Below are 17093 nucleotides of genomic sequence, written 5' to 3' on the forward strand. Positions count from 1 at the left end.
CCCGCACTGGTGTCGGGTACACACAGTGGGGCCTCAGGAACGAACTGCAGCCAGAGCAGCAGGCAGCGTGCCGTGCAGCCCGCGGCCTTCGGGGGGCGCCCTCGGCAGCTGGGCCGGGTGCTTTGCATCATCAGCTGGGAGCTGGGTCAAAGGTGAGCCCGTGGGTATTGTGTAAGGGTTCGCCTGGGCTGGTCCCCGGCCGCGGGAGGGGTGGCACTCATTAACCGTGTCTGTTCAATGATTATCCCCGGGTTCACGGTGGCCAGTGGGTCCCTCGCGGGGTTGACCGTGGCCGGGATCCAGGGCCCGGCCTCTGACGTCAGCGGCGAGCCTCCGGGCGCGGCCAGGGGCCGGGCCTCCCTCCTCCCCGGGCTTAAAGCCCGGAGGCTCTGCCCCTGGGCCCCAAACCCGGCCTGGCGGGAGACCCCAAGGAAGCCTCGGTTCTCTGAGCGGAAGGAAGGTGGGCAGCTCGGGCACGGGCACCCTTCCTGGGGGGGGCGGCAGTGTCCGCCCCGGCTCCCCGTCACGCGGCGCCCCTTTCTCTCCCAGAGACCCGCGAGATGCCACCCCAGCTGCCCAACAGCGCCGACTGCGCGGCCAAGGTGGTGCAGGGCGACCTGGCCAGCCTGCCGCGGGCGGTGCGCGAGTTTGTGGAGGCGAGCGCCACGCTGTGCCAGCCCGACCACATCCACATCTGCGACGGCTCCGAGGACGAGAACCGGCGGCTGCTGGAGCACATGGAGGAGCAGGGCGCCGTGCGGCGGCTGAAGAAGTACGACAACTGGTGAGTCAGTGCCCGCCGGCCGCGCCGGCCCCTCGCAGGGGACGCCTCTGGGGGCCTGCAGTGGTGGCCGGGTCACTGCGCCAGACAGACATCAGCCACTGCAGGGAGGGAGTCAGACGCGCTCGGGGTCTGGTGAAGGTGTCCAGGGCGTGAACCGGGGACGGAGACCCTTTCCTGTGGGCAGCACAGCCCCCGAGAGGCCGGCGAGGGTGGGGCCCTGTGTCTTGCTGGAGGGTGGCGGCCCCTGGCCTTGGGAGCACGGAGACCCTCGGCCCGTCCCGTTGCCGCGTCCTAATCGTTCCTTGGGCCGGCTGCAGCTGGTTGGCGCTCACGGACCCCCGGGACGTGGCCAGAGTGGAGAGCAAGACGGTCATCATCACCAAGGAGCAGAGGGACACCGTGCCCATCCCCAAATCCGGCCCCAGCCAGCTGGGATGCTGGATGTCGGAGGAGGACTTTGAGAAGGCGTTCAATGTCCGATTTCCGGGGTGCATGAAGGGTGAGTTGTGGCCAGCTGGCGGGGCGCCCCCAGGCCACCTGTGCCTCGGCGGGGGGTGGGGAGGTAGGTAACCCCAGTCCTGGCCAATCCCTGCAGGGGACGGGTAGCACTGTCGCACTGTCATCCCGTTGTTCATCGATTTGCTCGAGCGGGCACCAGTAACGTCTCCATTGTGAGACTTGTTGTTACTGTTTTTGGCATATCGAATACGCCATGGGGAGCTTGCCAGGCTCTGCCGTGCGGGCGGGATACTCTCGGTAGCTTGCCAGGCTCTCGAGAGGGACGGAGGAATCGAACCTGGGTCGGCTGTGTGCAAGGCAAACGCCCTCCCTGCTGTGCTATGGGGGTGCGCGCTGCAGAGGGGGGTCTCCTCGCTTCCCGTCTGTCCACACCTGGTGGAAACCGCTTCCTCGGCCAGTGGGAGCCCAAGCAGTGGCCAGAGGGCTTGCCCGGACCTGCAGCTCCCTCTCCAGGGCTGGCTTCAAATTTGGGGGTGGGGTGGGGGGCTGGCGGCAAACTGGAGGAGGGATTAGCGGGGGGGGGCACAGAGGGGCCCCGGGAAAGCGCCCCCTGCTGAGCCGGGCCTGGAGCTGCGCTGACGGGGCCTCCTGGCCGCAGGGCGCACCATGTACGTGATCCCGTTCAGCATGGGGCCCCTGGGCTCGCCGCTGGCCAAGATCGGCGTGGAGCTGACCGACTCGCCCTACGTGGTGGCCAGCATGCGGATCATGACGCGCATGGGCGCCGCCGTGCTCCAGGCGCTGGGCGACGGGCCGTTCGTGAAATGTCTGCACTCGGTGGGCTGCCCGCTGCCCCTCAAGAGTAAGTGCCGGCCCCGAGGGAGCGGGGGAGGCAGGCTCCGGGGGGCCCCGCACTGACTGGCTGTCGGCCCCTCCGCAGAGCCTCTCGTCAACAACTGGGCCTGCAACCCCGAGCTCACGCTCATCGCACACGTGCCCGAGCGCCGCGAGATCATCTCCTTCGGCAGCGGCTACGGCGGCAACTCGCTGCTTGGCAAGAAGTGCTTCGCCCTCAGGATGGCCAGTCGGCTGGCCGAGGAGGAGGGCTGGCTGGCCGAGCACATGCTGGTGAGGCACGGGCGCGGGGGCACCACGCTCACACGCGCGCACACGCGCTCACACATGCTCACACGCGCTGACACGCGCTCACATGCTCTCTCACTGCCTCACATGCACATGCACACACACTCACACACACACTCATGCACACATACACTCACACACGCTCACACACTCACACGCGCTCACACACGCTCACACACGCTCACACATGCTCACACATGCTCACAGACACTCACACTCACATGTTCTCTCACTGCTCACATGCACACACACACACTCACATGCTCTCACACTCATGCACACACACTCACACACGCTCACACATGCTCATACACACATGCTCATGTGCTCTCACACACACTCACATGCTCTTACACACTTACCCATGCTCACATGCTCTCTCATTGCCTCACATGCATGTGCAACACTCACACTCACGTGCTCTCACACACTCACATGTGCACATACACGCTCACCTGCAGCCACACACACTCACATATATGCTCACCTGCTCTCACACGGTCACACACACGTGCACACACACTCACCTGCACCCCCCACACACTGCCGTATACATTCACACACACTGTGTCACACACTCTTCCTCTCACACAACCTATCTTAGGCCTTCTCACACTCACACATACTCTCACACACTCCCACCTGCACTCACACATTCACACACACCCTCTGTCATATACACTCACACACTGTTTTGCACGTTCTCACACTCAGACTCTCACACACACTCTCACCTGCGTTCACACATTCACACGCACTGCACTGTCTTCTGTGCTCACACACTGTTTCACACACACACTGCTTATGCATCCCACACACTCACATACACTCACACACACTCACCTGCACTCATGCCCATTCACACAGTGTCTTATACACTCACATACTATTTCACACACTCTCCACATACTTATACACACACTCACAATACTCATAATACTTTCACAGTACTCTCAATTGTGCTCACACACTCTCTTACACACTCATTACACACCACTTCACACACTCACCTAGACTCAGACATACATTCACACAACACTGTCTTAAACACTCACACAACTCTGTCTACGCATAGGCTCATACAGTGTCACATACACTTTAACACACTATCTCACACCCACCCACACATACTCACACTCACATGCTCTCACAGACTCACTCTCTCACAGTCTCACATGTTCTCACACATACGCATATGGTCTCTTACGCTCACTCATTCTGTTTTGCACATCACAGACACTGACACCCTCTCCACACACTCATGTATATTCTCACATACTCTGACATACTTACACATACACATTCACACTCCCACACTCCCCCACACACACACTCTCACACACCTGCACACACTCACACTGTCTCATACACTCACACACACTCCCTCACACACTCTTCCACTCACACACAAACTCTTCACACACTCTCACAGTCACACACTTTAACACACACTCTCACACTCACACACACCCTCACACATCCACACATGACACGGCAGCGCCTGTCAGAACCAACACCCCTCACAGTCCCCTACTGCTCCCTCAGGGGTAACGAGCCGCTTCTTTCCCAGCTGCTGGCCGTGGGGAGTGCACACCGGGCCCTCCCGCCCCACAGGGTCCCGAGGAGACCCTCGGGAGAGGAAGGCAGGAAGGCAGAGACCAGCTGTGGTGCTGAGGCGGGGTCAGCGGCTGGCGGGGGGCACAGGGCCAGTGTCGGGGGTGGGGGGGTGCTTCGTGACACTCAAGCTCAGGGAGCAGCAGGCGTGAGGCGCTTCAAGGCCGGGTCGGGGAAGGCGGAGACTCTCCACACCCTGAGGAGCTGAGCGGCAAAGAGGGGCCCCATGACGCCTGAAGAAATAGATCTGGGGGCTCCACCCTGGGGGCCTCGCAGACTGAGGTGCGGGCGGGGAGGAGGAGCCGAGTCTGAGGGGCCCCTTGCGCCCGCAGATCCTGGGCATCACCAGCCCGCAGGGCCAGAAGAAGTACTTCGCGGCCGCCTTCCCCAGCGCGTGTGGGAAGACCAACCTGGCCATGATGAACCCCACGCTCCCGGGCTGGAAGGTGGAGTGCGTGGGGGACGACATCGCCTGGATGAAATTCGACCAGCAAGGTGAGTCCCGGGGGCCCCACGGGGCCCACGTGCGGGCTCGGCCTCTGCCCAGCGCGCCCAGGCCGGTGTCGGGGCCTCTGACCCGCCGCCCAGAGCCTGAGAAATCTGTCCCCGGCGAGCAGCCTCTGATTGAATCCGGGCTGCGTGGCGTGGGGCCATCTGTCACCGCGTGTTTACATAATAGATGTGTTCGAACAGAGTCGGGGGGAGAGCTGAGGGGAGAGTTGTAAAAATGTCCGCGTGGAAAATAATGCCGATGAGGAGAGAAATATATTCCTGGGAGGAGGAAGCTGGTTGGAGAATCGGGCATAAAAATGAGGCTGGCGAGGGAGAGCGCCGCAGTGCGCTCCTTTGCATGGGCATCACGCGCCCTTGTCTGATTGGAAACTTTCCAGGTAACTTAAGGGCCATCAATCCAGAAAATGGGTTTTTCGGGGTTGCTCCGGGGACCTCCGTGAAGACGAACATCAATGCCATTAAGACCATCCAGAAAAACACCATCTTCACCAACGTGGCCGAGACCAGCGACGGCGGCGTGTACTGGGAGGGCATCGACCAGCCGCTGGCCCCGGGCACCAAGGTGACCTCCTGGAGGAACAAGGAATGGAGCCCCGCGGACGGTAAGCGCCCCCCGGGGACCCCGGCCGACCCCCGGCACAGGGGCACCTTCGAGCCAGACCCTCGAGGACTCTCTTCTCTCCCGCAGGCGAGCCCTGCGCCCACCCCAACTCGAGGTTCTGCACCCCGGCCAGGCAGTGCCCCATCATCGACCCTGCCTGGGAGTCCCCCGAAGGGGTCCCCATCGAGGGCATCATCTTCGGAGGCCGCCGGCCTGAGGGTGAGGCGCCCCTTCCCTGGAGACGCCAGGCCGGGCGGCGCGAGTGGGAGTGAACGTGGTGGTGGCCGTGGCCTTCTCGGCCGGACTGTGGCTCCCCCGCAGCTCCGTGATCCAACGGGGCTCGGGGTGCGGCTTGGGCGGGGGGGGGGGGGGGCTGCCTTGAGCAGCGTCCGTGTTGGGAGCTTTGGGAATCAAAACGAAGCCCAGAGGCAGTGGCTGTCCCACTGGGTGGGGACCCTGGGCGCCCGAGGTCCTGAGGGGTCCTTCTCGGTTGCCCCCTCAGGGGTGCCCCTGGTGTACGAAGCGCTCAGCTGGCAGCACGGAGTGTTCGTGGGGGCGGCCATGAGGTCCGAGGCCACAGCTGCTGCGGAGCACAAAGGTAACCCGAGGCCGCAGGGTGGCGTGGCACGGCCGGGGCACGAGGCCGCCTTCCCGGGGCCCTTCCTCCGCGCACAGACGGGGGGAGACGCGCGCCCGGACGGCCCCCTCCGCTGTCAGTTCCCACCACCGACGCCGGCGCTTCTCGGCCCGCAGGCAAGGTCATCATGCACGACCCCTTCGCCATGCGGCCCTTCTTCGGCTACAACTTCGGCAGGTACCTGGCGCACTGGCTCAGCATGGCCCGGCGCCCGGGCGCCAAGCTGCCCAGGATCTTCCACGTCAACTGGTTCCGCAAGGACAAGGACGGCAAGTTCCTGTGGCCGGGCTTTGGCGAGAACTCGCGGGTCCTGGAGTGGATGTTCCGGCGGATCAGCAGGGGCGACGGCGCCAGGCTCACGCCCATCGGCTACATCCCGGAGGAGAATGCCCTGAACCTGCAGGGCCTGGGCCCCGTCGACCTCCAGGAGCTCTTCCACATCTCCAAGGAGTTCTGGGAGAAGGAGGTGGCCGAGGTGCAGAAGTACCTGCAGGAGCAGGTCAATGCCGACCTCCCCAGCGAGATCCAGGGGGAGCTCCTGGCGCTCAAGCAGAGGATCAGCCAGATGTGAGCCGACCCCGACGGCCCCCCCAGAGAGCCCCCAGCCCTCCCCCCACACCCCCCGCCCCCGCCCTTTCCAGTGCAGAGGAGATCCTGGGACCAGAGGAGGGAGTTTCCAGAATCGGCACCGCCGCTGTAATGAACACGCCCACGAGCAGATCCGAGACACGCTTTAATCTTCCAGATAGGACCGCAGGATACAGGCTGGGAACTGAGTTTGGGAGGGAAATCTTCACACGTCCCCAAGATTCACTGTCCAGTGCACGTCGGCTGAGGCCCGAGGACCTGCTCCCGTTCGATCTTGTGTTTCTGCTTTAGCTATGTCAGTGAGCCGGAATGCGCGAGAAAAATACTTGAGCTGTATATATGTGCGTGCACACATGCACGTGTGTGCATGCACATGTGTGTATCTGTGTGTGTGTGTGTGTGTGTGTGTGTGAGAGAGAGAGAGAGAGAGAGAGTTCTGCTATCAAAACCATATTTAATACCTTTGGAAGAATCTTGGGCAACATTGCTACTAGTTTTTGCTAAATGAAATGTCGCTTTATTATTAATGTGTGTTTAAATTATTTTTATATCGTGTTCCTGTGGTTACGTAATTCCAATGCCCCTTAACACTTCTTGGGAAAATCACAGAATAAACTTTTATAGAAAAGAGACATTTTTTGGCTTGGGCTTCTTATTTGAGCCACCAAGAAATACACTTAGGGGGCGCCAGAGTCCTTGGGACCCCCTGAGGGAGGTGTCGGGGGAGTCGGGAAGCAGAAAGGCCCAGAAAGGACTGTGAGAGGGACGGGAGGGGACACCTGGCCTCTGAAATGACCATAGAGAGCCTAGAGCCACCAGCCAGTTCCTAACAGCCCTGCGGGCGCCTTGTGTGTTTTCCGAGGAGTCCGGGGCTCCAGAAAGGCCCTCCAGGAGTCCTGCAGAGGCCTCTCGAGCTCCGTCCTCACGGGGACAGCACTGCCAGCAGTGGCTCACAGTGGACACTGTAGGAGCAGAGAGAGGCCATGCTGGTATTCTAGAACAATCCACAGAGATCTCCAACTCAGATGCCTCCTGGAAGTCACTGGCTGGTCCCCCCTCCCCAGGCCCCCACGCCGCTGTCCAGCCTCCCAGGGACCCCGACAGGCCAGCCTCCCCCCACGTCCCAACTGCACACACTCTTCCCCAGTTCCTTTGCACCTAGCTGGGCCTCCACGCGGAAGGTGAAGCAGAGATCACCCCACTTCACAGATGGGGAAACTGAGGCCAGGGAAGTCATGTCCTGGGGCCAGGCTGCACACGGAGCCGTGCCCTCTGCCCGCCCCTTTCCCAGCCCCCAGCTCGCTCCTGCTTCCTGCAGAGCCTTGCTTGGCTCCGGCGCGCTGGCAGCCCAGAGTCGGGGTTTCCGGGGAGCCCCAGGACCCTGCACTCAGCACTTAGGCTCCCTGGCTGGGTCCGGGGGAAACCACGAACCCCTTGCCCGTCTCCCCAGCCCCCCCTCCCAGGTGCTGACGCCTTCCGCGCACAGGCCGACGCAGAAGCTGCCCCTGAACCCCGTGGCCCAGAGGGAAACTGGGTGAAAGACCAGAACAAGGTGGGGACACAGCAAACAGCGGGCAGCAAAGATGGGCGGGGCCCGGGGCGGGGCGTCCGGGATGGGGCGGGGCTGACGGGGTGGGCGTGGCGGAGCGTGTCGAGGGCGGAGAAGGCAGGGTCTGGGAATGGGCGGAGCATGAACGGGGTGTGAAGGGGCGTGGAAGGGGCGGGGCCTCAGTGGGGCGGGGCTTGCGGCTCTGCCGCTGGACCGGGCTCTCCGGGCCACCCACTCTGACCTTCCCTGGGTTCCTTCCCAGCTCAGCCTTTGGGGCAGAGAGGTTTGGGGGTCCTGGCCTGGATCCTGACCAGGGAGGCCCACGGCGGGACACAGGCGCCCCAGAAACTGGTGCCTGGGGTGGGGAGTGGGGCGTCTCTCCCGGCTGACTGCCTCCCCCTCCTCCTGCATGGGGTGGGGGGGCAGCGGGCTGATAAACGCCCTCCCTGCTTCTGACGGGCCTGGGCATCCCCCGGCGGCAGCCCCCGCGCTGCTCCCTGCTGTCTGGGCCCCCCACGCTGGGATGGCACAGAAGTTCCTTTGGGTGCAGAGCTGGGGCCTGGGGGCTGCCACCGCTCACCGCGGCTCTCTCGGCGGGTGCTCCCGGGGCACTCTTGTCTGGCACCTTCTCGGAGCCGGGGGATGCCAGGGTGCGAACTGCCCTGGGCACGCAGTCTGAGCGGCAGAACCTTCCTGCGGCAAAACACTCTGCCGCAGAGATGCTGCAAATATTTGCTCAGCCCAGAAATAATTAAACTCCTGCACAGTCGGCTTCTGGACGAGTGATCGGGGGCGCAGCCGCCCCTGGTGCGTGAGGGATGGGTGACCTCTCGCAGAGGTTCCGCTCCGGCCAATCGCTTCCCTGGGCCCGCACCCCTGGAGAGGGCGGGGGAGGGGCTTGCTGCAAAGAGGAGGGAGGAGCGGCAGCCAGAGCAGACAGCCCCCAGCCCCGAGTCTGGGACTCGAGCTGCAGCTCCCCCCCCCCCGCCACCCCCCGCCCCCCTCCCCTTCCCAGGCCCATGAACTCTGGGCACTGACCAAAGGAGAAGAGACCACCCGCCTGAGGGGCGTTTAGTTTCGAGAAGCAGTAGGCCCCACCCGTGGAGCCAGAACGAGAAGCCGGTGGTACCTCGTCCTGGCCGGTACCACAGACATGGCCGCGAGCATCTGTGGGGGGCACCAGTGCTCAGGAAGTGCCCCGGGTGGCCCATCTGGCAGGAAGCGGGTGTGCAGTTCAGAGGTCGCCAGGGCGGGGGAGGCACATGCGCTAAATTTAGAATCGTGCTTTGCACAATTCTGCGGGTCTATTAAAAACCACAGGATTGGGCCCTGGAAGTGGGAGAAGTTTCTGGAATGTGCTCCACGGCTCTGTCAAGTTTTTTGGAAAAGAACAAACCCGATTTAGTGTCTCCTTCTCCTTTGCGGGGCTTGAGGCCATATCGGGCTGTGTGCAAGGCTTGATCCTGGCCCTGTGCTCAGGAATCACCCCGGGCGGGCGGGGCTTGGGGGACCCTCTAAGGGGCCCGCACGCAAGCTGCACTCAAGTAGAGTGCTGGGACCCCGGCATCTCTCCAGCCCGTGTCTCTTAACTGGAACTAGGAACCAGGGTTGGCCCTGGGCTCTGGGCTGGACGTTTGCACTTGCCCGGGATGGAAGATGAGAGGGGAGAGGAGAGGAGAGGGGAGGGGGAGGAGGGCTGCAGTGGGGGGTCCTCCCTGAGAGACGCAGGAGGGCACCAGGCAGAGGGCAGTGGTCAGGTAGGACCCCAGGTCAGGCCACATGATCTCCCCATTCACTGCTCCAGAAAGCTGCAGGCAGGAGGGAAAGGAAGGGGCGGGAGGGGCCAGAGAACAGACCCGCCCCCACGCCTGTCACCAGCTGGTGCAGAACTAGCACCTGAGTCCCAGGCTCGGAGTCGGCAGCAGAGGGCAGAGGGCCCCCCCCCCACCCCGGGGCCAGGGCTGCCGCCATGCCAGGGCCTTCCCTCTCCCTCCCTGCTACAGAAGCCCACCAAGCCAGTGTCCACCACAGCCACTGGGCCCCTCGTGTGCCCTGGGGCAGGCCCGGCCTCTGTGTGCCTCGATTTCCCCAGCAGTGGCACGTGTCCAGTCTTGCCCCAAGATTTGCCCGGGCCTCTTCCTGACAGCAGCGCCCCTCTGCCCAGACTGCCCCCAGCAGCCCAGCCCAGCCGCAGAAGCCCCGCCCCCCGACGGACCCTGGAAGGGCGGGCAAAGGGGCCCTTGAACCCGCAGGTACTTTCAGCATCCAGACTGGATGGTCCATGGCCTAGGGGCAGCCCTGGCCAGCGGCCTCAGGGCAGCGGGGGGGGGGGCGGCGGAGCAGGGCAGGCACCTCCCGGGCTGCTGGTGCAAATCTCCCCCAAGGCTCAGGCTGGGGGACCCCCCCACCCCCAGGAGCTGGGAGACAAGCCCCACCCACACCTCCCCTTCCCTGCTCAGCCTGCGACCTTCAACCTGATGGGCACAGGCCCCCCCCCCCCCCCGTGCTGTGTACGGGCAGACGGGGCCAGAGGCCATGGGGGGCGTGGGGGGACACTGGCAGCTGCTCCCGGACGCAGCCGAGCCTGCCATTAGCTGCGGAGGAGACGGAGTTTACATTCTGAATTAGCTCGTCTTCAGATGCTCAGGCTCAGCCGCGTCCTGGATTAGCCTCCCTCCCTCCCCCTCCCGCCCCCGCCCTCTCCCTCTCTGGAGAGGGGATGAGAGGACATCAGCAAAGTCAGCCTGCGAGGGAGCTGCAACCTGAAATCCCCTCCTCCCCCTCCTCCCCCTCCTCCTGGCAGCCGCCCCATAAATCTGCGAGACAGGATTCAATTCTGATCTGTCCTCTCTCCCCCTCCCTGGCCGCTCCTAATAATGGTGATTTATTGAGCACTTATTATGCGCCTGGCACTTAGCTGAATACTTTGGAGATAGGGCAGAAGTGAACTTGTCTCCTGCCGCATTCCTGGCAGGGACAGTCTGGTGAGGGAGACTCGGGCGCTGAAGCCCCTTGGACGTGAAGCGCAGGGAGTCCCCCCACCACAGCGTGCCCCCTGGAGGTGGGCAGAGGGGCTGGCAGGGCACCTGGTCTGCTGGCTCCTGGGCCCGTCCCCTGGGGTTCAGGTTTGGGGTTCGAGTCACCCTGCACAGGCTGGCCCCACTTGAACCCTTACACTCCATGGAGCGGGCCCACTCCCTGTGGACACGTCTGCTCCCCGGAAGGGGGCTGAAGGTTGGGATTGGAGTCACCGAGAATCACTTTGGCCCCCCATGTCCGAGGGCCAGGGGTGGGGGACAGCCGTGTGGGCGTCTGGAGCTGTCAGGCTGCGCCCCCGCCCCTGCCCGAGGCCCCTCCCACCCGAGCCCCCAGCAGGGCCTCTGGAGAAGCCGGTCTCCAGGACAACTGGTCACTCTCCAGGGGCAGCCCCGGGGGGTTTCAGTGACACTGAAGACAGGAGCCGGGCCGGGCCTGAAAGGCTTTGAGCCTCCAGTGCTCAGAAGCAACAGCCCCAGTGGCACCTGCCAGGCAGGAGGGGCGGACACCTGCTGAGGGCCAGGGCCAGGGCGAGGGTGCCCGCCTCCTTCTGCCTTTCCCCTTCTGGGTCCCGCCTCGACCTCTCCCTTCCTCTTTTCTCCCTTCCCTTCCCTTCCCTTCCCTTCCCTTCCCTTCCCTTCCCTTCCCTTCCCTTCCCTTCCCTTCCCTTCCCTTCCCTTCCCTTCCCTTCCCTTCCCTTCCCTTCCCTTCCCTTCCCATCCATCCACCCACCCATCCATCCATCCATCCACCCACCCAACCATCCATCTATCCATCCATCCATCCATCCATCCATCCATCCATCCATCCATCCATCCACCCACCCACCCACCCAACCATCCACCCATCCATCCACCCATCCATCCACCTACCCACCCACCCACCCATCCATCCATCCATCCACCCACCCACCCAACCATCCACCCATCCATCCACCCATCCATCCACCTACCCACCCACCCACCCATCCATCCATCCATCCACCCACCCACCCAACCATCCACCCATCCATCCACCCATCCATCCACCTACCCATCTATCCATCCATCCATCCATCCATCCATCCATCCATCCATCCATCCACCCACCCATCCATCCATCCACCCATCCATCCATCATCCACCCATCCATCCGTCCGTCCAGTTCTGTGCATGGCCAGGGGACAGATAGTGAGTGGAGTAGGCAGACAGCTGGCTGTGTAGATGCTAAATAAATGGACATCCTCTCGATGGAAGGACAGAAGGCAGGTGGGGGCTGCCTGGTGGACAATGAGCTGAACTGGAAAGACGGTGGCCGGCAGGAAACTGGACACGAGCTCCAGGCTGTCTCGTCCCCGGGAGGCGCCAGACACGGGCTGCCCGCTCCAGCCTGTTACCGTGTCTGCCCTGAGCGGGCGCTGGAACCCCGCGGGCGCACAACCTGCTCCTTGGCTGACTCCGCCATGGGGAGCAGGGCGCGTTGGGGCCCCTCTAGCGGTCCCTGGCCTGGCCGGTCACCGCACACAGCAGGGGCGGGGCGGGTGTGCCCAAGTCGGGGGCTGCCCCAGCTGCCCTGACAGTCTCCTGGCGCGTGGCCCCTCGTGGGCCTTGCCCCTGTGTCAGGGAGGGGCCTGGCTGATCACGCGGCCGCAGGAAGCGCAGGGAGGTCTCCCGGCAACAGGGTCTCACACAGGCTCCGGGCTCCTGGGGCCATTTCCCCCGACGCCCTCACGGGAGCCCGCGGGGAGCAGCCCTCCAGGGCCCAGGGCGCGAGGGGGGTGGGGGAGGGGCTCCCGCCTCTCCTGCCCTCACCCCTCTCCTTGGTGGAGGGACAGCCACCGAGACCCGAGCCACCATCACCCTCACGGAGAGGCTCGCTGAGCTCCAGACCAGGGCCCAGACACCGCCCGTTCCGGGGCTCCAGCCGCTGCTCAGGATGCGCCCAGGGACACGGGGGCCCGGCCAGGGCCACTGCCCACTCCGGGCTGTCTCCTGGGCTGGAAGGACACCCCCCTCAACACACAGAGACCCCCTCTGTCCGCCTCCCTGCACCCCTCCTTCCTGCCCCTCCTCCATCTTCTCATTCCTCCACTCCCCACGCTCTCGTCCTCCACCCACCCCTCATCCCTCCATCCCTCCGCCCACCCCCCACTCCCCCCTCCTCCATCGCGGCCGTAAACCAAGCACGGAGCTAACAGAGACTCACTCAGAGCATGACAAGCACTTTTCAAGTCTTCTGTCTCCAGCCCCTCCCCTCCCCGCTGTGATCTGGGGCTACACACGCAAACAGGCATAGGTGCACCCCACACGCACATGCAGACACACACCACAGAATAACATGCACACATGTGCATCACACACCCATACGCATGTGCACACGCACACATGCACACACCACACACGCATGCACACACGTGCATCACACACCCACACATGTGCACATGCACACACGCACACACACATGCACACACACATGCACACGTGTGCACACATGCACGCACGTGTGAGAATGCCGTCCTTAGCTGGCCTTCCCCGCCAGGGCCGGGCGGGAGGCGGTGCAGGGTGTCTAAAGTCCTCAGTTCAGGAACTTGGTCCACGGAGGCCCAGCCGGGAAGTGTCCCCAGCACTTTCCCCCAGTGACCTCCCGCCCGCTGCCCTCTGCCCTCCCAGGAGTGCCCACCGCTGCCGCAGGCAAACAGTACCCCGGGCCTGACCTCGCCTCACCTCTGCCAGCACCCAGCCCCGGGGGGCCCAGCAAACACCGCGAGCACCGTGCTGGGCTCCGTCCCCGGCTCATGTCCCCGAGGGCAGCCGGCTCTGCCCTGGCCTCTCGGGGAAGGGGCTCCTGGGAGGCCCAACCCCCTGGGCCAGGATCTGAGGCCACGGAAGGAGCAGCGTGTCCCTAGTGACCCTCCGTGCTCACTGGACGGGGACAGAGAGCAACAGCGCCTGCCCCGGAGGGTCGTTAGGGGGTGTCAGAGGGACCAGCTGGGGGCCAGGGGAGGGGGCTGAGCTCCCTGCACGGCAGCTGGGGGGCTTCCACCTCTGGAACCAGCTCTGCAGGGCAGTTGGTGGGTCAAAGTGAGGCCCTGGCCGGCAGCAGGATGGGGCACGGTATGGAGCGGCTAGCTGAGGTTTGCAGAAGGAGCACTGTTTCTGGAGCAGAGGGACTGAGGGGAGCCATGGGGCTGGGGGGGGGCCGGGGCAGACTCTCCCCGCTGTGCCTGCGGACTCTGCAGGGCCAGTAGGAGGGACAGACAGACTCCCCCTGACAGCCTCCAGGCTCAGTGAGGCGGTGTGACCCCCTGTCCAGCCCACAGGGCTCAGATGCTCCTTGCCCAGCTGTGGACGGGGTGAAGGGGCAGTGCCACAGCTGAACCCCACTGAGCCGGAGCCGAGGCCCCCGACATCTCCCTGGCTGGCCCCAGCCTCGGGCCACTCTTGGGGGGGATGGTCCAGGCCAGGCGGGGGGGGGGGCTCCAAGTTTGGGGCGGCAGCTTGGGGCCAGGGTTTTGGGGTCTGACCATCTCTGGCCTGCCCCCAGCCCTCTGGGAGCTGGCGGGAGGCCTGTGGCCAGGCCCCGAGGCTCGAGGTCCTGCTCTCTGGTGTGGGGGACAATGGCAGGACCCCGTCCCCCGCCTCAGGGGTCCTCGAAAGTCCCGCTGGGTTGTGAGACAGGGGGTCTTGGATGGCAACTGCCCCGCCCGCCGCCCAGCTGCACAGGTGGGGAAACTGAGGCTCGGCCAGCCCCCCATAGGGCCCCCCGGCTGCAGTCAGCCTGAGGGTCGGCCAAGGTCGCGCGCTGCAGAGGCAGGCGTCTGGGAGACGGATGGCCGCAGGAGTGGGCGGCTGGGCTGCAAGGCAGATGAATATTCAGGACTCGCAGGAAATAACAAGATCGATGGCCCCGGGCCAGGCGGGCCTCAGGTGCCCCTGCCTGGCCGCTCCGCCACCTCCCAGCAGCGCGGGGGGCCGCCTGGACCCCACACCCCAGGCCAGCCCCCCGGAGAAGCATGTTCGGCCTGGGCACACTTTGCTGGCCTGGCTGTCACAGAGACCACCCGCCCGGGACTAGAACATTCCCCCAGATGCCCCCCGGGACGCTCCCGGGGCCTGGAACAGCCACTCCCTGAGCCTTAGGCCGCCCCTGGTGGGGCCAGACGCCCGGCTGCCCCCTGCCCACCCCCGGGCACCCCCAGAGACAGCTCCCTTGGGGTGACACCTTGGCGGGACGCCCCTACCCACACGCTCTGGGTGCTCAGTGCCAGACCCCCCCCCACACACACACACAGGCCGAGCCGAACCTCCCACCACTCTCAGACTCTGCACTGCAGTGCTCGCCCAGCTCTCTGTGCCCATGGGACCCTGCCCACCACGCTCACCGGGCTTTGGCCGACTCCCCATCTCCCCCCCCACGCCTCCTCCTTGAAGCCACCCAGGTGAGCCCACAGCACTGGTCGCTCTCTGGGGCAGACTGTTGTGTTCCGAGGGGGCGCCGGGCAGCCCCCACCGCCGGGGAGGGGAGCTGAGCCGGCCGAACCCCTGGGTGATCCCCCCATTTCTCCTCCCGGGGGGAGCGGCCTGGCCCCGGCTGCCCCCAGGGACTCCAGCTCCCTCTGCGGGGAGAGGCTGAATTGTGCCCTTCCCTCCGCCCTCTGCGACCCCCAGTGCCGTGGTCCCATCATGGGCTGGGAAACTGAGTCATGGCAGGCTCCGGCCTCCCCAGATCCCCCCTCGAGCCCCCTCGCTGCCCGGGCCCTGCCCGACGCCCTCTCCGATGCTGGCCTGGGGGTCCCTGCTCCAGCCACCCCACAGCCCCCAGGTCTGGTCCCCCCTCGGCCCTGGGTTCAAGACCGGCCACGGGACTCCGAAGTATCCCCAGGGTCAGAGCCCTCCCGGGAGGGACCCCCAGCCCGCATCGCAGGACCCCCCCTTCTCACGAGCCCCCGTGGAGGTGGGGGCGGACCCGTCTCCCCACCCGAGCCCCCGGCCTGCCTGCTCTGCTCCCGGGAGTGAGGTACAGAGGGTCCTCCGGGCGGGGGGCTCTGCCCCGGCCCTGGGGGCAGCCCCGCCTCCGCTGCGTCCGCGCCAGAGCCCCCCGACGCCCCGAGAGCCAGTCACCCCAAATGTTCCCCCACTGCGGCAAAAACTTTCTGTGCCAGACTTCCAAAGTCCGGGCAAGTCGTTGAGCGGCAGCTCACGTCCCCAGCAGACGCTGCGTCACGGGGCCTCGCGCCCGGATTGGCCCGGCCCGCCCGGAGCGGCTGCAGCCAGCCGGCTCGGCCCCCGCCTGCGGCCCCGAGGACGGGCGACGCGGAGGGGGACGCGGGCTTCGTGCCGAATATTTATTTAGTCAATATACACATCAATTTAGCAAATTAGAGATTGCCGCCGCCAGCAGTGCCGCAGAGTAACAGCCGTGTCGGGCGGGGGCGGGGGGGGGGGACGGCCGCTCCCGCCGGCCTCAGGGGGCCGAGTCACTGCAGGTGTCTGCGGCAGGGGCTCGCGGGGCTGGGGGGCTGCGGAGGCTCGTCTGGAGAAGACAGAGACCCCCGGGGGGCAGGGGGCAGCCAAGCGGCTAGGCCGCGACCGGCCACACACATCAGACTCCCGGGAGAGACGGGTGGGGCTCGGGGGCTGCCTGATGCGGGGGCTGTGGGCCGACCCCAGCAGCCCCCCACCCCCGCTGCCAGAGCAGACCCCGAGCCGCTGGGCCCCAGAGACCCCCCAGCCTCACTCTCTGAGCCAGAGGCCTGCGGGAGGCTGAAGCCTGTGTGTGGGGGGGTGGGGGTGGGCGCCGAGGGACAGGGGGCAGCCAGTGTCCTGGTGGGCGCCACCAGCAGGGGGCCACCCCCCCCACACACACACACCCTGGGCGAGCCACTTCCTGGTCCTGGGGCTGGTCCAGCCGCCTCTCTGGTGCCCGCGGGCAGACTGCCCACCCTGTGCCCACCTCCGGCCATCGGCCACCCTCGCCCCTCACCCCAGGGCTCTTGCCCCTCATATGGTGCTTACGCCCGGGACGCAGGCCGGGACCAGGCTCTGCCCACTGTCACTCCTCCACCCGGGCAGGGCCTCCTCTCCGGCCCAGCTGCCCCGCCTGTGTCTGGCACCCTGCAGACGGTCCATCTGAGTCCCGGATGTCTGAACCATCACAGCTGCCGACAGCTGCCGTGCCCCCTGCATCATCC

At 65.2% G+C, this 17093-nt stretch overlaps 1 protein-coding gene across 1 annotated transcript; it reads left to right on the forward strand.

The window, feature by feature from the left end:
- Window positions 1-413: 413 nt before the first annotated feature.
- Window positions 414-6866, forward strand: PCK1 (phosphoenolpyruvate carboxykinase 1). Its single transcript, XM_004620267.2, has 10 exons — window positions 414-460; window positions 550-784; window positions 1102-1283; window positions 1902-2105; window positions 2184-2371; window positions 4333-4495; window positions 4891-5115; window positions 5202-5333; window positions 5617-5712; window positions 5868-6866. Exons 2-10 carry the CDS (start codon window positions 561-563, stop codon window positions 6320-6322), a joined length of 1869 nt encoding a protein of 622 aa, XP_004620324.1. The 5' UTR covers window positions 414-460; window positions 550-560; the 3' UTR covers window positions 6323-6866.
- The last annotated feature ends 10227 nt before the right edge of the window (window positions 6867-17093 follow it).

Source organism: Sorex araneus, chromosome 5 (genome assembly GCF_027595985.1).
Source record: "Sorex araneus isolate mSorAra2 chromosome 5, mSorAra2.pri, whole genome shotgun sequence".
NCBI classification, from domain to species: Eukaryota; Metazoa; Chordata; class Mammalia; order Eulipotyphla; family Soricidae; genus Sorex; species Sorex araneus.

Excerpts from the sequence above, each read along its gene's own strand:
- PCK1 (XM_004620267.2), top strand. The coding sequence starts at position 561 with ATGCCACCCCAGCTGCCCAACAGCGCCGACTGCGCGGCCAAGGTGGTG. Across the intron at positions 2,372-4,332 it reads GGCTGGCCGAGCACATGCTG|ATCCTGGGCATCACCAGCCC; the intron begins GTGAGGCACGGG and ends TTGCGCCCGCAG. Across the intron at positions 5,116-5,201 it reads GGAATGGAGCCCCGCGGACG|GCGAGCCCTGCGCCCACCCC; the intron begins GTAAGCGCCCCC and ends TCTCTCCCGCAG.